The 25,309-nt window shown below is 64.8% G+C and overlaps 1 protein-coding gene across 3 annotated transcripts; it reads right to left on the reverse strand.

Moving 5' to 3' along the window:
* Positions 1-829: 829 nt before the first annotated feature.
* PLCB3 (phospholipase C beta 3) lies at positions 830-25,174 on the reverse strand. 3 transcript variants are annotated; one of them, XM_054808351.1, is made up of 33 exons: positions 25,064-25,174; positions 23,161-23,238; positions 21,901-21,969; positions 19,949-20,089; positions 19,051-19,130; positions 18,684-18,737; positions 18,336-18,411; positions 17,459-17,559; positions 16,454-16,620; positions 15,272-15,418; positions 14,457-14,614; positions 13,756-13,838; positions 13,028-13,112; positions 12,609-12,744; positions 12,194-12,289; positions 11,933-12,003; positions 11,405-11,501; positions 10,933-11,017; positions 10,425-10,549; positions 9,768-9,922; positions 9,259-9,420; positions 8,892-8,991; positions 7,976-8,080; positions 6,908-6,999; positions 6,342-6,474; positions 6,167-6,202; positions 5,533-5,674; positions 4,377-4,491; positions 3,399-3,475; positions 2,780-2,860; positions 2,177-2,234; positions 1,886-1,972; positions 830-1,286 (listed from the first exon to the last, which is right to left on the reverse strand). In XM_054808351.1, the coding sequence occupies exons 1-33, from the start codon at positions 25,160-25,162 to the stop codon at positions 1,116-1,118; spliced, it is 3,462 nt and encodes a 1,153-aa protein (XP_054664326.1). In that variant the 5' UTR covers positions 25,163-25,174; the 3' UTR covers positions 830-1,115. The 3 variants fall into 3 exon arrangements, 2 of the variants coding, with proteins under 2 accessions (XP_054664326.1, XP_054664327.1); XR_008574522.1 differs by lacking the exon at positions 830-1,286 and having other exon boundaries at positions 1,891-1,972; positions 2,780-2,853; XM_054808352.1 differs by lacking the exons at positions 12,194-12,289; positions 12,609-12,744 and having other exon boundaries at positions 17,459-17,515.
* Positions 25,175-25,309: the final 135 nt, after the last annotated feature.

Genomic DNA, 25,309 nt, shown 5'->3' on the forward strand with positions numbered 1-25,309 from the left:
GGCCCCCCCCAAATTGCAGGGTCCCCCACAAATTTTTGGGGGGTCTCCCCCGCAAAACCACCCCGGGGGGGTCCCCCAAAACCTGCCCCCCCCCCAAAACACACACGGCTCCGTAGAAGAATAAAAAGACTCTTATTGTACAAAGAGGGGGGGACCCCCCCAGATTTAGGGGCCCCCCCCAGATTTAGGGGCCCCCCCTACGATTAAAGGGGGGGTCCTCCAATTTTGGGGGGGCCCCCCAACAGCAGAGCAGGACAGACAGGTGTGCCCCCCCCCAAAAAAAATTGGGGGGGGGGTGTTTCGTGTTTAAAAAATAGCCCTTTGTAGCAGCCCCCCCCCAAATTTTGGGGGGAGGATTTTGGGGGGCCCCCCAAAAAAGTGGGGGGAGGATTTGGGGGGGCCCCCCATGTTGTGTCCCCCCCCCCCAATTTGGGGGGGCAAAGGAAGCGTGGAAAAGTGATTTAGTGTCGTGAAGCAGCCCCCCCCCGCCCCGTACCCCAAATTTTTTGGGGGGGCCCCATGGTGGGGGGAGGGACCCCAAAATTGGGGGGGTGGAGTGTGAGGTTGGGGGGGGGTGACATCATCTCCCCCCCCCCCGTTAGTGGTCTCTGAAGTGGGGTGCAAAGAGCCCCCCCGGAATGAAAACTGGAGGTGCCCCTGAATATTTCGGGGTGCTCGGGAGGGTGGGGGCCCCCCCCAAAACCTGGAGAACCCCCCCCCCAAAATGACGCAGGGTGTCTCCAAATTGGGGGGGACACACCCCTAAAAGGCACAAAAGCCCCCCCCAAATCTCAAGGGGGGGACCCCAAATCTCAAGGGGACCCCAACATCTCAAGGGGGGACCCCAAAATGTCAAAGCCCCCCCCTCAATCTAAAAGGGGGGGTCCCAATTTTAGGGAGCCCCCTCCAATCTCTAAGGGGCCTCCAATTTCCAAGGGGGGGGTCCCCAAATTTTAGGGAGCCCCCTCCATCTCCAAGGGCCCCCCCATCCCCAAGGGGCCCCCCCAAATCTCCGAGGGCCCCCCCAAACCTGAAGGTGTGTCCCGTCCCCCCATCCCAAGGCACCATCAAATTGGGGGGGGGAGTGTGGGTGTTTTTTGGGGTCCCCCCCCACGTCACAGCACGGTGGTGTCCCCGGGGGGGGTGGGGGTGCGGGGGGGGGTTTGGGGGTGCGGAGGGGGGGGGGTCCCCCCGTTTCCCCCCCCCTGGGCCTGCAGGAAGCGCCCCACTTCTTGGGGCAGCGCCCGCAGCTCCAGCTCCCGGCCCTGCTCCAGCTCCTGCGCCAGCTTGGGGGGGGGGAGGGGAATTGGGGGGGTCAGGGGGGGACCCCAAAACTCCTCACACCCCCCCGAGGACCCCAAAGTTCACAGCCTGCCCCTGGGACCCCCCAAACTCCTCACACAGCCCCCCAAAAGTCATCTTCCCCCCCCCAGGACACCCAGAGGCTGCAGGGAGCCCCTGTGGGGTGGGGAAAGGGGGGGGGGCACCCCAAAACCCCCCCGGGGCACCCCAAAACCCCCCACCCGGACCGCAGGGTACCCCCAAATCCCCTTGGTGACCCCAGGGCACCCCAATCCCCCCCCAGGACCCCAAAAATTCCCCCCTGGACCCAGGGTACCCCCAAAGCCCCTTGGGTGACCCCAGGGCACCCAAAATTCCCCCCCCGGCACCCCAAAATCCCCCCAGCACCCCAAATTCCCCTGGGCCCCCCCAAATTCCCCTGAGCACCCCCCCAGGAACCCCCAAATCCCCCCAGATCACCCCCAAATCGCCCTTGACCACCCCCAGGCGCCCCCCCCAACCCCCTCAGAGTACCCCGAAACCCCCAGCTCAGCCCTGCTGCCCCCCCCAGACCCCCCCAAAATTTTGGGGTCCCCCCCCATACCCGGGGTTCCTCCTCCTGGATCTGCTCCAGGACCCCCCGATATCCCTCCAGCAGCTTCTCCTGCCGCCGCTTCTGCGCCTCCTCCAGCTGCGGGGGGGGGGGGGGGATCCCCAAAAGTGAGGGGGGGCACCCCAAAAAAATGCCCCCCCCTTCCAATTAGGGGGATACCCCCCCCAAAATGAAAGGGGACCCCAAAATGATGGAGCACCCCAGAAAGGGGGGGGGGGGTTGAGGGGGCTGGGGGGGGGCCCAGGGGGTTTTGGGGTGCCCCCCCTCACTTTTGGGGCTCACCCTGCGGATGGAGGTGACCGACTCGTTGATGTGGCGCCGGTTGATCTCCGTCAGCTCCCTTGGGTGGGGGGGGCACCCAGTTTAGGGGGGGCTCAGCACCCCCAGGACCCCCCCTGGGGACCCCCCCAAAAAGGTGCCATCGTCCCCCCCCCAGGGACACCCCAAAAACTGCCCCCCCTCCCCCCAGCACCCTCCTCCCTCCCCTACAGCCCCCCCCCAATGCCCACACACACCCCCCATAGCACCCATGGGTGCCCCCCAGCACCCAGACCCCCCCCAGCACCCATGGACCCCCCCCCAGCACCCACGGACCCCCCAAAAGCTGACACCCCCCCCCCCCCCGCAGCACTCTCCTCCCTCCCCTACAGCCCCCCCCCCAATGCCCAGACACCCCCCCCATAGCACCCATGGGTGCCCCCCAGCACCCAGACCCCCCCCAACCCCACGGACCCCCCAAAAGCTGACACCCCCTCCCCCAGCACCCTCCTCCCTCCCCTACAGCCCCCCCTCCCAGAACCCCCTTGGCTCCCCCAGCACCCACGGGTGCCCCCCAGCACCCAGACCCCCCCCTCCCAGCACCCATGGGTGCCCCCCCCCCCGTACCCGCCCTGGCGCCGCCCCCGCGCCTCCGTGATGCTGTTGTGGCGTTTCCGGTCCAGGATCTTCTGCAGCTCCTTCTTCTCCCTGCGGCACCCGCCGCCCTGGGGCACCCGCAGCACCCACGGGACCCACGGCACCCACCCACAGGACCCACGGCACCCACGGGACCCACAGCACCCACCCACGGCACCTGCCACCCTGGGGCACCCGCAGCACCCACAGAACCCGCAGCACCCACAGCACCCACCCACGGCACCCACAGCACCCACGGGACCCATGGCACCCACAGAACCCACAGCACCCACAGCACCCACGGGACCCACGGGACCCACCCACGGCACCTGCCGCCCTGGGGCACCCGCAGCACCCATGGCACCCACCCACGGGACCCACAGCACCCACAGAACCCGCAGCACCCACGGCACCCACTGCCCTGGGGCACCCGCAGCACCCACGGGACCCACGGCACCCACGGCACCCACAGAACCCACGGAAACCCCCCCCCAGCACCCATAGCACCCAGGGCACCCACCCACCCATGGGACCCCCTCCCAGTCTCTCCCAGTGCCCCCAGCACCCATGGGATCCCCTCCCAGTCCCTCCCAGTGCCCCCAGCACCCACCTCTCACTGGTCTGGCGCAGGCGCTTGAGCTGGGTGGCCTGAGCCTCCAGCGCCACCTCACGCAGCCGCTGCTGGGCCTGCCACCAGTATGAACCAGTAAGGACCAGTACAGACCAGTACGGACCAGTACGGACCTCCCAGCTGCTGGGGCTGTGCACCTTCCCCAGTACAGACCAGTATGCACCAGTACAGTCCCTCTTACTGATGGGTTTTCAATACACCAGTATACACCAGTAAGCACCAGTATGGCTCTCGAGGCTGATGGAGCTGCACACACCCCAGCACAGACCAGTATAGACCAGTACACACCAGTATGAGCCACTACAGATCTCTCTACTGCTGGGTCAGTAATACCCCAGTACGGACCAGTAAGCACCAGTATAGTGCACCGCCCCAGTACGGACCAGTACAGCCCCTCCCACTGCTCCCAGTCCCTCCCAGTGCTCCCAGTATGCCCAGTGTACCTGCCGCAGCTGCAGCCCCGCTTGGCCCCCACCCTCCCCACTGCTCCCAGTCCCCCCCAGTCCCTCCCAGTGCTCCCAGTATGCCCAGTGTACCTGCCGCAGCTGCAGCCCCGCTCAGCCCCCTGCTCCCAGTCCCTCCCAGTCCCTCCCAGTGCTCCCAGTATGCCCAGTGTACCTGCCGCAGCTGCAGCCCTGCTCAGCCCCCTGCTCCCAGTCCCTCCCAGTCCCTCCCAGTGCTCCCAGTATGCCCAGTGTACCTGCCGCAGCTGCAGCCCCGCTCAGCCCCCTGCTCCCAGTCCCTCCCAGTCCCTCCCAGTGCTCCCAGTATGCCCAGTGTACCTGCCGCAGCTGCAGCCCCGCTTGGCCCCCGCCCTCCCCACTGCTCCCAGTCCCTCCCAGTCCCTCCCAGTGCTCCCAGTATGCCCAGTGTACCTGCCGCAGCTGCAGCCCCGCTCAGCCCCCTGCTCCCAGTCCCCCCCAGTCCCTCCCAGTGCTCCCAGTATGCCCAGTGTACCTGCCGCAGGTGCTCCCGCTTGCGCCCGTGCTCGGCGTGGTGCTGCTCCTCCCGCAGCTGCAGCAGCCCCCGCAGCGCCGCCCGCTGCCCCCCGCCCTCCGCCGACTTGCTGGCGCTGTTGGGGGGGACGGACACCCCCAAATCAGGGTTCACCCCCCACTTCTGGGGTCCCCCTCAGCCCCCCCAAACCTGGGGGGGGGGGCGGTGTCGGAGGAGGGTTTGGGGCGGGGGGGGGTTTTGGGGACCCCCCCTACTTGTGGGTGTGGTGATTTGGATGCTGCTTCCCAGGATTTTGGGGTCCCCTGGCTTAATTTTGGGGTCCCCTCGGGTTGGTTTTGGGGTCCTGTGGGTTGATTTGGGGACCCCTGGGTTGATTTGGGGACCCCTGGGTTGTTTTTGGGGTCCCTCAGGTTAATTTTGGGGTCCTCTCGGTTGATTTTAGGGTCCCCTGGTTTAATTTTGGGGTCCGTTGGGTTGTTTTTGGGGTCCCCTCAGTTGATTTTAGGGTCCCCTGGGTTAATTTTGGGGTCCCCTCGGTTGATTTTAGGGTCCCCGGATTAATTTTGGGGTCCCCTCGGGTTGATTTTGGGGGGCCCTACTGTAACCGTGGGGGCACAGTTCACTTTGCAGGTGCTGGGGCACCCAGTTTGGGGGTCCCGCCTGCTCCTGTGGGAAGATTTGGGGGTCCCCCAATATTTTGAGGGGGGCACGATTGTTTTGGGGGTGATACCATGGTTTTGGGGGTGCCCCTTTTTTTTGGGGGTGCCCCTTTTTTTTGGGGGTGCCCCCTTTTCGGAGCTCCACTCCTATACACGGCGAGAGTGGGGGGCACTTTGGGGGGGGAGGGCGGCAACGCCATTTTGGGGGGAGCCCAGCATCATTTTGGGGTCCCCCTGGAATTTTGGGGTGCCTCAGCATTTTGGGGGACCCCCCAGGGTTGATCCTAGGGTGACCCCACTTTTCGGGGTGCCCCTTTTTTAGGTACAAACCCTCTTTTCGCCGCTTCCCCCAGCTTTGAGCCGGGGCAGCTTTAGATCTGCGGGGTGTGTGTGTGGGGGGTGTTGATTATTTTTGGGGGTGGGGGGAACCCAGGGAAGATTTTTGGGGTGCTGGGGGGGGTGTCTGGGTTTTGGGGTGCCGGATTTTGGGGTCCCACCTGGCCGTCAGCCGCTTGTGCAGGGCCACCAGTTTCTTGACGTGTTTTTTCCGGAGTTCCTTCAGCTCTCGGTATTGGCGCTTCAACAGCTTCACGTACGCCTTGTGCTGCCGCAGCTCCTCCACCGACTGCGGGGAAACCTCTTGGGGGGGGGGAAATTTCGGGGTTCAGGGGGGTCCCCAAAATTCCTCAGGGGGATACAAAAGTTTTGGGGACCCCCCCCCGAGTCCGAAAATGGGGGTTACAGCCCTCCCAGGGCACCTTGTCTCTCATTGGATGCTCTATGTTGCTCCATGGCAGTAAATGGGGAGAATTTCGGGGTTTGGGGGGATTTTGGGGTTCATAGGGGATTTGAGGGTTCAGGGGGTCCCCAAAATTCCTCTGAGGGGGTACAAGAGTTTAGGGGACCCCCCATGACCCGAAAATGGGGGTTACAGCCCTCCCAGAGCACCTCATGTCTCTCTTGGGAGCCCTACGTTGCTCCATGGCAGTAAATAGGGAGAATTGGGGGGTTCAGGGGGAATTTTGGGGTTCGGGGAGGCCCCAAAACTTCTCAAGGGGGTACGAGAATTTGGGGGACCCCCAAATCAAGGAGGGCCCCCCAAAACGAGGGCCCTCCCCCCCCAAATCTTACCTGTGAGGACGCTGGCGATGAGGTCATCCCTCTGCCCTGGCAGGGGGAAGAGATAAAATAAGGGGGGGGCCCATGAAGGTTGGGGGGATCCCCCAATTTTAGCCCCCCCGATTTTGGGGGACCTCCCCTTTAGCACCCCCAGATTTTGGGGGACACCCCCCCCCATCCCTTTTACCTGGGCTGGAGACGGGGGGGGGACCTGGGGGGGGCACCCCGGGAGTCGGGGGGGGCCGGGGTTCTGGGGGGGGATCGGCAGCCGCGTCCCCTCGTGCCCCCCCCGGATTGTCGCGGGGTTTTTCGGGGTTCTCCTGAGGAGGAAAAATGGGGTTCAGGGCTCCCCCCAAATTACATGACACCCCAAAACCCCCCCACCCCCCCAAAATCCTCCAGGACACCCCAAAATCCTCCCCCCGCCCCCATTCAGCCCACCCAAAACCGCTTTAATCTCCCCCAAGGGCCCCCCCAAATCGACCACAGACACCCCCCCAACCCCCCAGACCCCCCTAAAATCCTCAGGGTCCCCCCAAATCCCCCAGGACCCCCCAAAATTCTCTAGCTCCCCCCCAGCCATGCCAAACCCACCTCAACCTCCTCCAAGAGTCCCCCCCCAAATCCACCACAGCCCCCCAAAACCCCTCCAGAACCCCCCCAAAACCCCCAACCCCCCTCCAGGATCCCCCAAATTCCCCCCCAGGGCCCCCCAAAACCCTCGGGGTACCCCCAAACACCCCCCCCCCCCACCTCGCCGTCCCCCATGAGGGCGGCCAGCCGGCGGGCGCGCTGGTCCATCAAGCTGACGTGTTTGATGGGGTTGATCAAAGCTTCGGCGTAATCTGGGGGGGGAACCCCAAAACTTGGGGGTGAGGAGGGAAAAGAGACCCCCCCAAAATTCAAGGGAAGGGTCCCCCCAAAAAAGGAGAGCCCCCCCCCAGAACCAAAACGCCCCAAGAAAAGAGATATACCACTTGACAGTGGTCAATCTGACACACGCACCCCCCCAAATAAAAATTGGGGGACCCATCCAAAAAAAGGGGATCCCGAAAGTGGGGGGCACCCCAAAAATGAGGAATACTCAAAAGTGGGGGGACCCCAAAAGAAAGGACACCTCAAAAAAGAGAGACACCCCCCCCAAACAATGAGGGGACCCCATAAGTGAGGGACACTCCCAATATGGGCACCCCAAAAGTGGCAAAAAAAGGGGGTACCCCACAAATGGGGGGGTATCCCACAAATGGGGCCACCCCAAAAGTGGGCGACCCCTCAAAAAGCACAAGGGACCCCCAAAAAAGAGTGGAGGGGACCCCTGAAAATGGATGAATCCTCTCAAAGGGGTTCTGGGGCTGCCCTGATCCAACACTGGGGTGCTCTTCCCCCCTCAAAACTTTTGGGGTGCCCCCCACCCAAAGCACTGCCCCCCCCAAAACCACAGAGGATCCCCAAAAAAGAGGGGGGACCTCAGAAAATGGGTCAAACCGTCACAAAATGGGTGCTGGAGCTTCTCCAATCCCCACTCAGCCCCGAGCTCTGGGGGTGTTGTCCCCCCCAAACATTTGGGGACCCCCTCCCAACTTCAGGGAACCCCCCCCAAAAAGCACAAGGGACCCCTAAAAAGAGAGAGGGGACCTCCAAAAAGGAGGACTCCCCAAAAGAGTGGGAGGGCACTCCTCAAAATGGGGGTCACACCCTCATAAACACACCCTGGGGCTGCTGCTCCCTCCCTGGGTCTTGGGGGGGGGGATGTGTCTCCCAGGGTTTTGGGGGAGGGTGTCTCCCAGGGTTTTGGGGTACCCCAGGGATTTTGGGGTGTACCCTGGTGGCCATGGGGGACGTAGTCACAGGCCTCGGTGTGGAGCAGGAGGGCGGGCAGGCAGAGCGGCTGGTTGCTCTCGTTGCGCAGGCAGACGTAGTGGTAACCTGGGCAGGGGCACACAAGATGGAGGCTTGGGGCGGGGGCAGGAATTGGGGACACCCCCCCCCCCCCGCACACAAGGGCTGCTGCACCCCAAAACCTGCCCCTGAGGAAAGGCCGGCTGCCCCGCCCACTGCTGTTGCCATGGCGATGGGGCCTGCGGGGCATTGTGGGTAGGCCCGGACCTCTGTTGCCATAGTAACAGGCTTGGCAAAGGGCATTGTGGGTAGGCCTAGTCCTCTGTTGCTGCGGTAACAGGCTTGGTGAAGGGCATTGTGGGTAGGCCATGGGTGCTGTTGGTATGATAACAGGCTGGGCGCAGGGCATTGTGGGTAGGCCTGGATCTCTGTTGCTATGGTAACAGTCTGTTGCAGGGCATTGTGGGTAGGCTTAGTCCCCTGTTACCATGTCACAGGCTTGGTGCAAGGCATTGTGGGTAGGCCCAGACCTCTGTTGCCATGGTAACAGGCGGAGCGCAGGGAATTGTGGGTATACCTAGTCCCCAGTTACTGTGTAACAAGCCTGGCGCAGGGCACTATGGGTAGGCCCGGACCGCTGTTACCATAGTAACAGGCTGAGTGAAGGGCACTGTGGGTAGGCCCGGACCACTGTTACCATAGTAACAGGCAGAGTGAAGGGCACTGTGGGTAGGCCTCGAGCCTCCAGGCCTCGTTACCATGGCACTGTGAGTAGGCCCGACCCCCGCGGGAACCCCCCACCCACCACGGGGACCCCCCCAGACCCCCTGGGAACCCCCCACCTGCCATGGGGACCCCCCCCCAGGAACCCCCCACCCGCCATGGGGCCCCCCCTCACCCGAGCGCAGGGCGGCCACAGGCAGGACGCGGTGTCCCAGGAACCGCCCCCCCTCCTCGTAGGCGGCCACGCGCAGGGAGGCCAAGGACGGCAGCACCACCTGGGGGGAACCAGTGCTCCCAGTGCACCCCAGTCCCTCCCAGTGCCCCCAAATCCCCTCCCAGTGCCCCCCAGTTCCTCCCAGTGCCCCCCAGCCCCCTCCCAGTCCCCCCTAGTCCCCCCTAATCCCCTCCCAGTGCCCCCCCGTCCCTCCCAGTGCCCCAAATCCCCTCCCAATCCCTCCCCGTGCCCCCCAAATCCCCTCCCAGTGCCCCCTAGTTCCTCCCAGTGCCCCCCAGTCCCCTCCCAGTGCCCCCCAGTTCGGCACCTTGTGGAAGAGAAAGGGCTCCTCGTCCCAGACGGGGTTGAAGGGGTTCCCCTGGCATGGCCGGGTACGGAACCGGCGCCGTGTGTCCACCGGCAGCCCGAAGACATCGACCTCCACGTAAACCCCCCCGCGGCGCTCCGACAGGAACTGCCCCGAGATCACCTGGCGGGAGGGACCCCGAAATCAACCTGACACCCCCAAACCTCCCCTCAGCACCCTCAATGCCCCCAGCACCCCTAACCCCCCCCCCAGCACCCTCTACCCCCCCAGCACCCCCAAACCTGCCCATGCCCTGAGAATTCGGGGGACCCACCTCTAGGGAGGGGTCCCCTCACTCTGTGGGGACCCCACCAACCCCCCTGGGGATATTTTGGGGGGCTCTGGGGACCCCCTCAGGGCAATTTTGGGGGTCCCCACCCCCCCTTGAACCATTTAGGGGGGTGCAGGACACCCCCACCCCCCCCAAGCCATTTTGGGGTGCTGTGGGGGTCAGTTTTGGGGGGTCCCACCTGCACCCGCAGGGTGTTGGCGACGATCCCGTCCACCAGGTCCTCGGCGAAGGGGTCGAAGGTTTTGTCACGACGTCGCATGAACTCAGGTTTGAGCAGGAGCCCGCAGCGAGCGTTGTACTCGAACAGCCCCAGGTTCAGCTGCATCGGCACGTCTGTGGGGCAGAGCCGTGGGGCAGGGCCGTGGGGCAGGGGAGGGGGACAGAGCCGTGATGGGGATCAGGCGCGTTGTACTCGAACAGCCCCAGGTTCGGCTGCATTAACACGTCTGTGGGGCAGAGCCATGGGGCAGCCCCTAGGAGTCAGAGTAGGGTGCTGAGGACAGCTGTGGGGTGCAGGGGGAACCCCACTGTGGGGCTGTGCTATGGGTCGGGGCCACGTGGTGGGTCACGCTATGGGTCTGCTGCACCATGGGTTGCGCTATGGACCGCACTATGGGTCACGCTGTGGGGCTGGGCCTCGCTATGAGCCACGCTATGGGTCAGGGCTGTGCTATGGGTCACGCTATGGGGCTGGACCGCACTCTGGATCTGTGCCACGAGCCGATGGCCACGGTGCCTCGCGTTCTGGACCGCGCAACGGGGCCGTGCCGCGGGTTAGCGGGGGGATGGGACACCGCGCCGTGGGTCGCGCCGTGGGTCGCGCCGTGGGTCTGACCGAGGGTCTGGAAGTTGAGGGCGGCCATGTGGCAGCCGGCGTTCCAGAAGAGTTGGGGCTGGAAGTTGGAGGAATCGACGCGGGTTCCCTTGGGGTAGACGCGGCTCAGCTGGCGCTTGTTGTACCTGAGCGTCAAGGGCCACGCGACCCACGGCTGCCCCACGGCTGCCCCACACCGCCCCCATGCCACTTCCATACAGCCCAACGCGCCCTGTGGCTGCCCCACTGCCCTCCAACCTGCCCCATGGCTGCCCCACGGCACCCCAAAACCCGCTTCTGCCCCCCAACAGCCCCCTCTACCCCCCCGCACCCCCAAAACCCAGCTGTGCGCCCCAGAATGCGCCCCAAAACTAATACCCCGCCACTGGCACCCCAAAACCAACCCCCTGTGTCCCCAAACAGCCCCCCAAACCCCCCAACTCCCCCCCCTCCTGCCCCCCATTTCCCCCCCACATCCCGGGGGGGGTCCCCCAAATTCCAGCCCCCCCTTTTCCCGGCTGGCGGATACTCCACGAACTCGAGGGGGCTCTTGGTGAGCTGCTCCAGCCCCTTCGTCTCCACAAAGGACGACATCTCGAAAGCCTTGTTGCGTTCTGGGGACCCCCAGCACCCCAAAAATCAGCCAGGGAACCCAAAACCCCCAAGGGACCCCCAAATCCCCCCCCCAGAGCCCCCCAAACCCCCTGAAATCCTCCCTAGGGCCCCCCAAAACCCCTCAAGGTCCCCCAAAATCCTCCCAACCCCCCTCAAATCCCCCCCAGGCCCCCCCCCAAAACTCCTGAAATTCCCCCTAGGACCCCCCCAAACACCGCCTAGGCCACCCAAGACCCCCCAAAACCCCTCTGCACCCCCCAAACTCCCCCAGGGCCCCCCCAAAACCCCTGAAATCCCCCCCAGGACCCCCCAAACCTCCCCAGGACCCCCCCAAACCCCCTCTAGAGCCCCCCAGGACCCCCCAGCCCCCCCAAAACCCCACTGACTGCTGGCGGCCTGGAAGGACTTGAACTTGACGGGCTCGATGTAGTTGACCAGGGTGGACATCTCCTCCGTGGCTGTCACCTCGCTGCTGGCCGTGCCCTGCACCCCAAAATCACCCGGGGGCACCCCAAAATCACCCGGGGGCACCCCAATACCCCCCAAAAACCTCCTGGGGTCCCTCAACCCCCCAACCCGGGGTCTCCCGTGTCCCAAAAACCTCCCAGGGTTCCCCCCAAACCCGCCCAAGTCCCCCTAAATGTCTCGGGGGGGTCCCCCCCAAACTGCCCTGGGGTCCCCCCAAATCCTCTTACACCCTCCCAGGTCCCCCCAAAACCTCTGGGGTCCCCCCAAACTCCCTGGCTCCCCCCCAAACCTCTGGGGTCCCCTCAACCCTCCCTGGGGTAACCTCCAACCCTCCCCCTTGGGGTCCCCCAAAAGCCCCAGGAACTCCCCAAAAAGCCCCTCATGGTCCCCCCAAACCCCCCCAGGGTCCCCCCAAACCCACTTAGGGCCCCCCCAAAATCACCCACCTCATCCGTCGTCGGCTTCTTCATCTCCGGCAGCTCTTCCTCCTCCTCCTCCTCGCTCTCAGCCTCACGGTCTGGGGGGGGGGGTAGGTGAGATTTGGGGGACCCCCGCACCCCCCCAATATCCCCCTAGCACCCCCGAATGGCCCCAGCAACCCCGAATTCTCCCCTAAAACCTGCCCCTGGGACCCCTAAGTCCCCCCCAGCCCCCCCAAATCCCTCCAGCACCCCCAAATCAACCCCCCCCAGCACCCCTAAACTCACCGATGGATTTTCGGGGTTCACCCAGCTTGGGCCCCTTCTCCTCCCCATTGGGGACTGGGGGGACCCCAGTTTCGGGGTGCTCCGTGAGGGGGGGGCCTGTGGGGGAGCAGGGCTGTGAGCGGGGACCCCAAAGTTTGTGGGGGCCGGAGAAGAGGTTTGGGGGGGCAGAAGGGTTTGGGGGGGGGCTCCCCTGTGGATTTGGGGGTGCAGGGAGAGGTTTTTGGGGTGCAGGAGGTGTTTTAGGGGGTGCCAGGGGTAGCTGAGGATTTGGGGGTACAGGGGGAGCTTTTGGGGTGCAGGGGGAACGTTTTAGGGTACAGGGGGAGGTTTTGGGGTTTCGGACGAGGGTTGGAGGTTTAGGATGAGGTTTTGGGGTGCTGTGGGGGTTTTTTTGGGGGGGAGGTTTTTGGGGTACCGGTGTCGCTGGTGCCGGGTGTTTTGGGGCGCAGGCCGGGGGGGCCGGGGGTCCCCCTGGGGTGACGCTTCTTGTTCTTCACCAGGATCCGGCCCAGCAGGTCCTGGGGGCTGGGCAGGGGCACCCCCGGCTCCAGCTGCCGCACCCCAAAAAATACAGGGGGGGAACCCCGAAAATTCACGGGGGGGAACCCCAAAATTCTCACAGACCCCCCCACACACACTTCCTGACCCCCAAAACCCCACACACACCCCCAAACCCAGACCCTTTGCCCCCCAAATCCCCCCTGCACCCCCAAACTCCCCATCAGCCCCCCCCAAACCCACCCTTTGCCCCCCCAAACCCCTTCCTGCACCCCCAAACCACCCCCTGGACCCCCATTAGCCCCCCCAACCCCCCCTGTGCCCCCCCAAACTGACGGGGTACTTCTCCAGGGGGTCGATGAGCAGCGCGTCCCCAAAAATGCTGCGGCAGTACTCGGCCATCTTCGCCTGCTGCTTGGCCCTGGGGGGCGGAATATTGGGGTGCTGGGGGGGTACCCCAAACTCACGGGCCCCCCCAAACCCCCCCACCCCAATTTTGGGGTGAAAAAAAGGGGTTTGGGGGTGTTACCCTTCCCATTGAGGCACCCCCCCGCCTCCTGCTTGCACATGGCTGGTTTTGGGGGTTCAGGGGGGACCCAGGGGGAAGTGGGGGGGGGGGTCCTGAGGGATTTGGGGGTACCCCAGGGATTTTGGGGGACTCCACAAGATTTTTAGGGACCCCCTGGGGGGGTGGGGGGAAGTGTCCCCCAAAATCTTCCCCATGGGAGCTGGAGAGAGCTCAAGGAGTGGGGAATCCTGGAGGTTTGGGGGGGACCCCAGGGGACTTGGGGGGATCCCAGAGGGTTTTGGGGTGCCCCTGGAGATCTGGGGGGGATTCTGGAGATTTGGGGGGACCCTGGAGGGTTTGGGGGGGGACCTTGGAGGGTTTGTGGGGGGCCCCTAAGGGGTTCTGGGGGGCAACTCTGGAGATTTGAGGGCACCCCAGGAGGTTCTGGGGGGACCCTGGAGGTTTGGGGGGACCCCAGGGGTTTTGGGGGGACCCTGGAGAATTGGGGGGACCCCAGCGGTTTTGGGGGGACCCCAGGGGATTTGGGGGGACTCACGAATCCACGTGGTTCTCGAAGGAGAGAATAACGGGGTACGGCGACGTCTTGAAGGCGCTTTCGGCGATGGCCTCGATCACCTCCTGCGGGGTAGGAAAAGGGGGTTCGGGGGGGGCACCCCAAAACCCGGGACCCCCCTAAAGGGGCTGTGCAGGCCCAGGAGGGGATTTGGGGGGACCCCCAGGGTTTTTTAGGGGGGGTGTTGAGTCCTGGGTGCTCAGAGGGGCCCATTGCAGGTGCTGCAGGGGCTGGGGGGGATTGGGGGGGACTTTGGGTGGTTTTGGGGGGCTGGGGCAGTTTTGGGGGGCTCAGAGGAGTTTGGGGGGCTCTGAGGTGTTTTGGGGTCCCCCCCAGATTTTGGGGTGCACCTCAAAGGGGATCTCAGTGGTCACAGCGAAGCCGTGGGTGACGAAGGGCTGACGGACCTGGGTGGGTGCTGCAGGGTCGGGGTGGGTGCTGCAGGGCTGGGGCAGTTTTGGGGGGCTCAGGAGGGGTTTGGGGGGCTCTGAGGTGTTTTGGGGTCCCCCCAGATTTTGGGGTGCACCTCAAAGGGGATCTCGGTGGTCACGGTGAAGCCGTGGGTGACGAAGGGCTGACAGACCCGGGTGGGTGCCGCGGGGCTGGGGCAGTTTCGGGGGGCTCAGAGGGGGTTTGGGGGGCTCAGGGGGGTTTTGGGGTCCCCCCCAGATTTTGGGGTGCACCTTGAAGGGGATCTCGGTGGTCATGGTGAAGCCGTGGGTGATGAAGGGCTCCTCCTCGGGCGGGCGGCCCTTCCAGCAGTCGAGCTCGATGCAGCGGCAGCCGCTGAGCAGGACCTGCCGGTACATCTCCACCGAGGACGCCCCGGTCAGCTGCCCCGCTGGGGGGGGGGGGGAGCAAAGAGGGGGGGTCAGGGGGGCACCCCAAAACTGGTACCACCCCCCTGCACCCCCAGGGAACCCCCCAGGCACCTCCCAGTGCTCCGGAGACACCCCGAAAATCGCCAAAGCCGGGGAGCGCCCTATAACCCAAGGGGCTCTGCTCTAAAAGCGGGGACCCCCCCCCCCCAAAACCCCAGGGACCCCCCCCAAGACCCCAGGACTCCCCCAAAACACCAGGGACACCCCCCAAACCAGGGACCCCCCAAAACCACAGGGACCCCCCCAAGACCACAGGGACCCCCCCCAGTCCCCCATTTGCTCCCTCCCCAAGTTTTTGGGGTACAGGGCTGACAAATCCCCCCATTTTTGGGGGGTACAGGGTGACAACTCCCCCCAAGTTTTTGGGGTACAGGGCTGACAAATCCCCCCATTTTTGGGGGGTACAGGGTGACAACTCCCCCCCAAGTTTTTGGGGTACAGGGCTGACACCCCCCCCATTTTTTGGGGTACAGAGGAGGTCAGTACCACCCTACCCCCCCCCCAGCTTTTGGGGGTTCAGGGAAGGCAGGTTCCACCCCCCCGCAGGTTTTTGGGGTGCAGGGGAGGTGGGTGCCCCCCCCCCCCGGGTTTTGGGGTGCAGGGGGGTTTCGGGGTACCGGTGAGGTAGGTGTTGTGGGAGGAGTTGATGAAGTAGCTGGGGAGCGGCTGGGTCATGTCCTGGTGCAGGCGCAGGGTTTCGGGGGGCACGATGCTGTTCTCCTCCCCCCCCAGGAACTGGCCGAACCCCTCCATCGACATCTGGTCTGGGGGGGGGGATTTTGGGGGTCACCCCCACCCCAAAACTACCACCTCCCCCCCAAAAAAATCCCCCCCTGGCCCCCCAAAATCTGATGGTTCGCAGTATGTCAAGGAGATGCCACCACCCCAAAAAACAGCCCCCCCCCCCATATCTCACCCTGGGCACCCCCCCCTCAGACCCACGGGGTCCCCCAAAGCCCCCCAAGACCCCCCCAAAACCCTCAGGGTCCCCCCAAACCCTCAGGGTCCCCCCAAAATCCTCTTCCAGCCCCCCCCAAACCTTTCTTCAACCAAGGAGCCCCTCAAACCCCCCCAACTCCCCTGAGCCCCCCAGGGGCCCCCCAAACCCCCAGGACCCCCCCAAACCCCCCAGCAGCCCCCCAAACCCCCAGGGCCCCCCCAAACCCCCAGGGCCCCCCCAAACCCTCTTCCAGCCCCACAGGACACCCCCAAACCTTCAAGACCCCCAAAAACCCCCTTCCAGGTCCCCCCAAACTCTACTTCAAGGCACCCAAATCCCCTCGGGACCCCCCCAAAACCCCTTTGGGACCCCCCCAAAACCCATCCTGGCCACCCCCAAACCACTCAACACCTCCAGGACCCCCCAAAATCCTCAGCCAGCCCCCCAAAACCCCCAACAGCCACCCCCCACCCCCCCCCAAGACCTCTAGGACCCACCAAAACCTTCAAGACCCCCCCAGGGAACTCCCCAAAATTCCCCCTAACCCTCTCCAAAGCTCCCAAGACCCCCCCAAAACGCCCAGGAGCCCCCCCAAAACCCCCAGGAACCCCCCAAAACCCCCAGGAACCCCCCCAAAACCTCCTTCCAACCCAAGAAGCCCCCCCAAAACCTTCTCGGAGCCCCCCTCAACCCCTTCCCAGCTCCTCCAAGACCTCCAAGCTCTTGAAACCCCCTCAAGAACCTTCCAAAAAAAAAAAAAATCACATTTTTGGGGTGGTGGGGGACGACACCCCAATATCCAAACACCCCCCCACACACCCCCCCCTCTCCAGGACCCCCCCAAAAAACCGCCACCGACCCCTCTCGCGGAACTGCTGGTTGGGTTCGTAGCGCTCGATGAGCTGCCGGGTCTGCTCGGGGCTCAGCGGGGGGAAAAGGACCTCGTTGAGGCGGGGGTCGCGCTGCCGCGTGTTCACGAACTCCCGCAGCTGCTCCAGGCTGACGTAAGGTTTTCCCGCCGCCCCGCTAACGAAGAAAAAAAAAAATATGGGGGGGTCAGGGGCACCCCAAAACTTTCAGGGAACCCGTAACACCCAAAGGAACCCCAAAACCTTCAGCAGAACCCAACGATTCAAGGGAGCACCCCAAAATCTGCAAGGAACTCATGGTGGCAACCAGCCCTGTGGGACCCCAACCTGCTCCTGGGGGCTCCCCATAACTAAATCGGGGGGTCAGGGGCACCCCAAAACCCTCAGGGCACCCCAAAACCCTCAGGGCACCCATAACACCCAAGGGAACCCCAAAACCTTCAGCAGAACCCAACGGTATAAGGGAGTGAGGTCATGGTGGCAACCAGCCCTGTGGGACCCCAACCATCTCCAAACCCACAACGGGGGTGTCAGGGGCACCCCAAAACCCTCAGGGCACCCATAACACCCAAGCGAACCCCAAAATCTTCAGCAGAACCCAACGATTCAAGGGAGCACCCCAAAATCCGCAAGGAACTCATGGTGGCAACCAGCCCTGTGGGACCCCAACCATCTCCAAACCCACAATGGGGGTGTCAGGGGCACCCCAAAACCCTCAGGGCACCCCAAAACCCTCAGGGCACCCACAACACCCAAGGGAACCCCAAAACCTTCAGCAGAACCCAACGATTCAAGGGAGCACCCCAAAATCCGCAAGGAACTCATGGTGGCAACCAGCCCTGTGGGACCCCAACCTGCTCCTGGGGGCTCCCCATAACTAAATCGGGGGGTCAGGGGCACCCCAAAACCCTCAGGGCACCCCAAAACCCTTCCCCTCGCCCTCACGCCGCCCTGCACCCCCAAAACGAGGAGGATTTTTGGGGGGGGTGACTCACATCTCGAGGAGGATCTTGTCGATGTCGGGGCGCAGGCAGAGCTTGCTCAGGAACCGCCTGAAGGTGTCGAGGGTGAACTCCTCAGGGGGGATCGCCTCGCTCTGGGGGCACCCCAAAAATTTAAGGGGGGGCCCCCAACAATCTCCACACACCACACCCCCCCCCCCCCCAGCCCCTCAAGTCTCCCCCAAAACCACTTCGGAGGCCCCCAAAAATCTCGGTGGGACCCACGGAGTTGACGCGGTGGCAGCACCCCCCGGAAAATGGCGGCTGCGCCCCAAAAAACGGTGGCTGAACCCCCAAAAAATGGTGGCTGAACCCCCCCCCCCAAAATAGCGGCTGCACCCCGAAAATTGTGTCGGCGCCCCGAAAAGTGACCCCCAAAATAAAACGGGGACGGAAATAAAGGGGAAGTTGAAATTTGGGGGGGGGGGACGACACGAAATTATGGGGGGACCCTAAAGTTGGGGAAATTGGGGTACACTGAGGGTTGGGGGGGCAGCGGACCCCCCCAAATGCCACTGGGGCACCCCAAAACCTCCGTGAGGGCATTGGGGGACCTCAATAATTTTGGAAGGATCTTGGGGAACCCCAATAAAGATTTGGGGGGGGGGATGGGACACGGAGGGTTTCGGGGGGCACCGAAGGGTGGGGGGGCACCCCAAGAATTTTAGGGGGTCCCAGGGAGCCCCCCCAAAACCCTCAGAGGCTCAATAATTCAGGGGGGGACCCTGAAATGGGGGGGAGAGGGGCACAACATGAGGATGACGGGACTTTTGGGGGGACCCTGGGGGGGGGGAGGCGCCAGGGGAAGTTCAGAGCCCCCCAAAAAATTTGGGGGACCCCCTAATTTTTTGGGGGGGGGGGGGAGCCGTACCCGGTTGCAGCTGAGGCCGCAGGACTCCAGCGCCGTCTCCACCCGCTTCTTGTCGGCCGAGAACATCTTCAGGATGCTGGGGGGGGAACCCCAAAGTTTTAAGGGGGGGCACCCCAAAACTTCAGAGGGTCCCAAAAAGGGCTCCCCCAAAAACTGGGGGAACCCCCAAAAACTGGGGGGAGCCCCAAAACAGCAAAGGAATGCCAAGAACGGGGTGAGGCTGAAATGGCGGGGGGGGTATACCCCAAATTTTGGGGTGCAATATGGGGTATTCTGCGGGGGGGTCCCCCAAATTTGAGGGACCTATTTTAGGGGGGGAACCCCCAAATTTTTGGGGGGGTCACTCACTTTTTCACGGGGATTCGCCCGTCCTGGTTCACCTGCAGCTTCAGCTTCGTGTACCTGGGGGGGGGTGGAACGCGGGGTTGAGGGGAGCCCCCGACACCCCACTTTTTTTTTTTAGGGGGGGGCACCCCGAAAGATGTGGGGAGGTTTTGGGGGGACCCCAGGAAGGTTTTGGGGTGGGGGGGGGGAGGATATCGGGGGGGCCAGGGGGTGGGGTTGGGGGCACAGGAGGCGTTTGGAGGGACCGTGGGGTAGTTTTGGGGGGGGCAAAGGGGGGTTTGGGGGGGGCAAAGGGGGGTTTTGGGGTGCGGGGGTGGTTTTGGGGTGCGGGGGGGGTTTTGGGGTGCGGGGGGGGTTTTGGGGGACGCACGCTTTGCGCAGGAAGGTGTTGCGGGAGGCGTTGCGCGCCAGGATGTTGGTCGCCAGCTTGAACAGCTCGTCCGTCCACACCTGGGGGGGGGGGAGCCCCCCAAAAACCACCGGGGTGCCCTCAGCACCCCCAAAATCCAGCCCAGGGGGACGCACCCCCCCCCCCCCCCAAAGAGCCTCAGATTTCCCAGGGACCCCCCAGAAACTCCACAACCCCCCCCCCAGCACCCCAAAAATAGGCACCCGGGGACCCCCCAAAACCCCCCGGGGACCCCCCAAAACTCCCACGACCCCCAATAGGGGCTCCCCCAGCCCCCCAAAAAGGGCACCCTGAGCCCCCCAAGACCCCCGGGGACCCCCCAAAACCCCCAAGGACCCCCCAAAACTCCCAGGGACCCCCAAAACCCACCAAGAGACCCCAATAGTGGCACCCACAGCCCCCCTGCACCCCAAAAAGGGCACCCTGAGCCCCCTCAACACGCCCGGGGACCCCCCAAAACCCCCAAGGACCCCCCCAAAGCTCCCAGGGACCCCCAAAACCCACCAAGAGACCCCAATAGTGGCACCCACAGCCCCCCTGCACCCCAAAAAGGGCACCCTGAGCCCCCCCAACACCCCCAAGGACCCCCCCAAAGCTCCCAGGGACCCCCAAAACCCACCAAGAGACCCCAATAGTGGCACCCACAGCCCCCCTGCACCCCAAAAAAAGCACCCAGAGCCCCCCCCAACACCCCCAGGAACCCTCAAGTGGGCACCCAGAGCCCCCCAACCCCCCCCAGAGTCCCCCCCACCCAAAACCCACCCAGCCGCCACCCCCCACCCCCCCCCAACAGGGGCTCCCCCAGCTCCCCAAAAGGGCCCCCCAAGTCCCGCCCCCCCCCAGCACCCATGGGTGCCACCTTGGCGACGTCGTCCTGGACGGCCACGAAGTTGAGAAAAGCCACGTTGACCATGTCGGGGCCGTGCACCACGGTGAGCAGCCGCTCCTGGGGGTGTCCCCCGGGGTCCCCAAAACCCAGCACCTCCCGCGTCCGGGGGTCCTGCGCGGGCAGCACCCATGGGTGCCCCTGCTCTGCTCCCCCCCCCCCCCCCCGGGAGCACCCAGCAAACCCCCCCCCCCCCATCCCCCAAATAACTCGCTGTGGAGCGCCCGGCACCCCAAAATACACAGGCAGCACCCCAAGGGGCACCCGCACCCCCAAAAAAGGGACACCCAGCACCCCCAAAAGGGGCACCCAGCACCCACAGCACCCCCAAAAGGGGCACCCAGCACCCCTAAAAGGGCACCCAGCACCCACAGCACCCCCAAAAGGGGCACCCAGCACCCCAAGGGGCACCCAGCACCCCCAAAAGGGGCACCCAGCACCCCTAAAAGGGCACCCAGCACCCACAGCACCCCCAAAAGGGGCACCCAGCACCCCAAGGGGCACCCAGCACCCCCAAAAGGGGCACCCAGCACCCCTAAAAGGGCACCCAGCACCCACAGCACCCCTAAAAAGGGGCACTCAGCACCCCTAAAAAGGGCACCCAGCACCTCAAGGGGCACCCAGCACCCCCAAAAGGGGCACCCAGCACCCACGGCACCCCCAAAAGGGGCACCCAGCACCCCTAAAAGGGCACCCAGCACCCACAGCACCCCCAAAAGGGGCACCCAGCACCCACGGCACCCCTAAAAAGGGGCACTCAGCACCCCTAAAAAGGGCACCCAGCACCCCCAGAAGGAGCACCCACCCCCCCCAGCACCCCAAAACAAGATCTCCCCAGCACCTCCCCCCTGGTTGTTATTGTAGGGTCTCCGAGATGTCCCCCCCCGTTTTACAGCGTGCCCTCCCCCAGTTGTTATTGTAGGGTCTCCCGTGTTTACGCAGGGTCTCCCAGGGTCCCGCGGGACCCCTCCCCTCCAGTTTGTTATTGTAGGGTCTCCCGTGTTTACGTAGGGTCTCCCAGGGCCCTGTGGGACCCCCCACTCTGGTTTGTTATTGTAGGGTCTCCCGTGTTTACGTAGGGTCTCCCAGGGTCCCGCGGGACCCCCCACTCTGGTTTGTTATTGTAGGGTCTCCCGTGTTTACGCAGGGTCTCCCAGGGTCCTGTGGGACCCCTCCCCTCCAGTGTGTTATTGTAGGGTCTCCCGTGTTTACGCAGGGTCTCCCAGGGCCCTGTGGGACCCCCCACTCTGGTTTGTTATTGTAGGGTCTCCTGTGTTTACGCAGGGTCTCCCAGGGTCCTCCACAACCCCCCATTCCAGTTTGTTATTGTAGGGTCTCCTGTGTTTACGCAGGGTCTCCCAGGGTCCCGCGGGACCCCCCACTCTGGTTTGTTATTGTAGGGTCTCCCGTGTTTACGCAGGGTCTCCCAGGGCCCTGTGGGACCCCTCCCCTCCAGTTTGTTATTGTAGGGTCTCCCGTGTTTACGCAGGGTCTCCCAGGGCCCTGTGGGACCCCTCCCCTCCAGTTTGTTATTGTAGGGTCTCCCGTGTTTACGCAGGGTCTCCCAGGGTCCCGCGGGACCCCTCCCCTCCAGTTTGTTATTGTAGGGTCTCCCGTGTTTACGCAGGGTCTCCCAGGGCCCTGTGGGACCCCTCCCCTCCAGTTTGTTATTGTAGGGTCTCCCGTGTTTACGCAGGGTCTCCCAGGGTCCCGCGGGACCCCCCACTCTGGTTTGTTATTGTAGGGTCTCCCGTGTTTACGTAGGATTTCCCACCACCCTACGGGCTCCCCCCGCCCCCCCCCCCCCAAGCTGGGGTTTGTTATTGTAGGGTCTCCCAGAATCCCGCAGGGTCCGTGTGTGTCCCCCCCCCCAGTTTGTTATTGTAGGGTCTCCCGGTGCGCGTGTGTGTCCCCCCCCGCCTCACCTTGGGCACCCGGGCGTAGCGCCCCGTGCGCGTGTCACGGATGACGCTGATGTCCAGCAGGTCAACTTCCTGCGGGGAGACCCCCAAAAAAGGGTCAGGGCTGCCCCTCCCCCCCCAGGGATCCCTCCCCCCCAAAAAAGGGTCAGGGCTGCCCCTCCCCCCCCAGGGATCCCTCCCCCCCAAAAAAGGGTCAGGGCTGCCCCTCCCCCCCGGGATCCCTCCCCCCCCAAAGGGTCAGGGCTGCCCCTCCCCCCCAAAAAAGGGTCAGGGCTGCCCCTCCCCCCCCAGGGATCCCTCCCCCCCCAAAGGGTCAGGGCTACCCCTCCCCCCCCCAGGGATCCCTCCCCCCCAAAAAGGGTCAGGGCTGCTCCCCCTCCCCAAAAGGGTCAGGGCTGCCCCTCCCCCCCCCAAAAGGGTCAGGAGGTGCCCCTCCCCCCCCAGGGATCCCTCCCCCCCTCCAAAACATCAGGGGGTGCCCCTCCCCCCCAGGGGGACCCCTCCCCCCCCAAAGGGACCCAGGGATTGGGGGTGCCCCTCCCCCCCAAAAGGGTCAGGGGGTGCCCCCCCTCCCCCCCATAGACCCAGGCGTCCGGGGCCGTTTCCGCAGCGGGGGAGGGGCGGGGGGGGGGAGGGGACATTTCCGGAAGGAGCTGGGGGGGGAGGGGCGTGGGAAAGCGCACCCCGGGGGGGGGAGGGGCGAAGGACCACCCCTACCCCCCCCATCCCCCCCCCGGGCGTCCGGGCTGATAAAGGCGGGAGGAGGCCGAAGGCTTCCGGGGGGGGGGGGGCGCGCGCCTGGGGCAATTTGGGGGGTCCGGGGGTGGGGGAGGGGGGTTGGGGACCCTGGGGGGGCTCTCTGGGGGATTTGGGGGTCACAGGGGATATTTTGGGGATCTTGGGGGGGGGATTTGGGGGGGCCAAGGAGTCCTGGATGGATTTGGGGGGGTCTTGAAGGCAATTTGGGGGGGCCTGGGTGGTCCCGGGGGGGGTTTGGGGGGGCACTGGGGGGATTTGGGGGGTCTCGAGGGGGGGTTGGGGGGGGCTGGGATCCCCCAAAGGTCCGTGGGGAATTGGGGATCCCTACATGGGCCCGGGGGGAATTTGGGGGGGCACCAGGATTTGGGGGGGGGGTTGGGGGGCTCTATTGGGGTCCCTAGGAGGGATTCTGGGGTGACTGGGGGGGGAATATGGGGAGGTCAGGGGGTTTTGGGGGGGGATTTGGGGGTTCAGGGGGGTGTCAGGTTTTGGGGTGCCCCTCACCATGCTGGGGCCGGTCCAGTAGAGGAAGAAGCCGTCGGGGTCGACGCGCAGCGTCACCAGGGTGCGGGTGGCCGGTTCCTGGGGGGGGTGTCCCCAAAACTCCCTGAGCACCCCCCAATTCCCCCCACGACCCCCCAAAACCCTCCCAGCACCCCCCAATCCCTCCCCACAAATCCCCCCCTCCCCGTTTCCCTGCACCAGGGACCCCAAAATTACCTGGGGGACACCCCCCCCCCTCCAAGGACCCCAACACCTCCCATGTGCCCCCCAAAACCACCCAGGGACCCCCAAACCCCCCCCAGACCCCAAAATCCCCCTTGGGAACCCCGAAAACCACACAGACACCCCCACAGACCCCAAAATATCCCAGGAACCCCCCAAATCTACCAAAGGAGCCCCCCCAGAGACCCCCAAAACCAGCCAGGGAACCCCCCCAAAACCAACCCAGGGACTCGCAAGGACCCCCAAAACCCCCAGGGACCCCAAAAATATCCCAGGGACACCCCCCCCCCCCAAAATCCTGGGGTCACGACGTGGGTGGGGCAGCTCCTCCCTGGGGACTTTGACCCCCATAAAGTCATTTACCCCCCCGGAAAAGGGGGGGACAAGAGGCAAAAATGGGGGGGCCATGCCCTAAATGGGGGGTCCCCCCCTTAAATTGGACGGAATCTCTTAAATTTGGGGGAACCTCTTAAATTTGGGGGGGTACCAGGTCCCCCACCCCCCCCCAAGGGACCCAGGCTGCCCCCCCCCCCCTTCCACATTGTTGAAGGAGGGAAAATTGGGGTGAAATTTGGGGGGGGCTAGAGGGGGGTCCCCCTGAAAAAAAAAATGCCCTGTGGGAGGACCCAATTTCCCACTTTCTGTCCCCAAAACGGGGACGGTTTTGTGACAGGTCTGGAAAACGGGTCACGGGGGGGGGGGGGGTGGGGGGGCAAAATTGGGGGGGGGGAGAAAAGGGGGTGAGGGTCTCAATATTGGGGTGATCCTTGATGGATTGGGGGGGCTGTGCGGTGGTTTTGGGGGGCTGGGGGGGGCTTGGAACAATTCAGGGGGGGCTGGGGGTGCCGGGGGGGGTTGGGGGGTGCCAGGAGGATGTTGGGGGGCTCAGCGGGGGGGTTGGGGGGAGAATTGGGGGGGGTCTGGGTTAGTTTGGGGGGGATTTGGGGTGTCTCGGGGTTCCCTGGGTGGTTTTGGGGGTGACTTGGTTATTTAGGGGTTTGGGGGGGGCCCTCGGAGAGTTTGGGGGGGGGGGTGGGAAATGGGGGGGTTTTGGGGGGGGGGTTGGGGGAAATTTGAGGGGTTCCGGGTGGATTTGGGGGAAATTTGAAGAATTTTGGGGGGCAATTTCAGGGGGTTCAGGTGAGTTTTGGGGGGCAATTTGGGGGTTCTGGGGCTCTCGGCTGGGTTTGGGGGGGCTTTGGGTCCCCATGAAAACTTTTGGGGTGCACTTAGAGGGTTTTGAGGTGGGGTTGGGGGCTCTCGGGGGGGGGACACGGGACTTTGGGGGGGGGTCTTTAAGGCTTCAGGGAGGGTTTGGGGGTGATTCGGGGGTGGGGGGGGATTTGGGGGGGGGCTCTGGTTTGGGGGCCCCTCTGAGGGTTTTGAGGTGGGGTTGGGGAAATTTGGGGGGGTCCTGGAGGGGTCCGGGGGGTCCCGGGGGGGGAATCGAGGGAGATTTGGGGGGGGGATGCGGGAGGGGGGGGGGGCTGTTCCGGGAGGGTCCCGGGGGGGGTCGGGGAGGGGGATGTTGGGGGGTCCGGGGGGGTTCGAGGGGTTCGGGGGGGGGGGGATCGAGGGAGATTTGGGGGGGACCCGGGGGGGGGGGTTGGGGTGTCCCGGTAGTGTCCCGGTGGGGGGGTCCCGGGGGTGCGGTGTGTGGGGTGTCCGGTTCCCCGCTCACCTCGTCCCAGCGGATGAACTTGCTGCCCCGCACCATCATCTCCGGGACCCGCGGCGGCTCCAACGGGAGCGGAGCCAGGACCGGGCGCGGCGCCGCCATCGCTGCGGAGGGGCGGGGCCACGGCAGAAGGGGCGGGGCCACGGCGGGGGGCGGGGTCACTACAGAAGGGGCGGAGCCACGGCAGAGGGGGCGGGGCCACGGCAGAGGGGGCGGGGCCACGGCGAGGCGGAGGAGCGGGAAGGCGGT

The sequence above is a fragment of the Grus americana genome, chromosome 35 (assembly GCF_028858705.1).
Source record: "Grus americana isolate bGruAme1 chromosome 35, bGruAme1.mat, whole genome shotgun sequence".
Taxonomy (NCBI): domain Eukaryota; kingdom Metazoa; phylum Chordata; class Aves; order Gruiformes; family Gruidae; genus Grus; species Grus americana.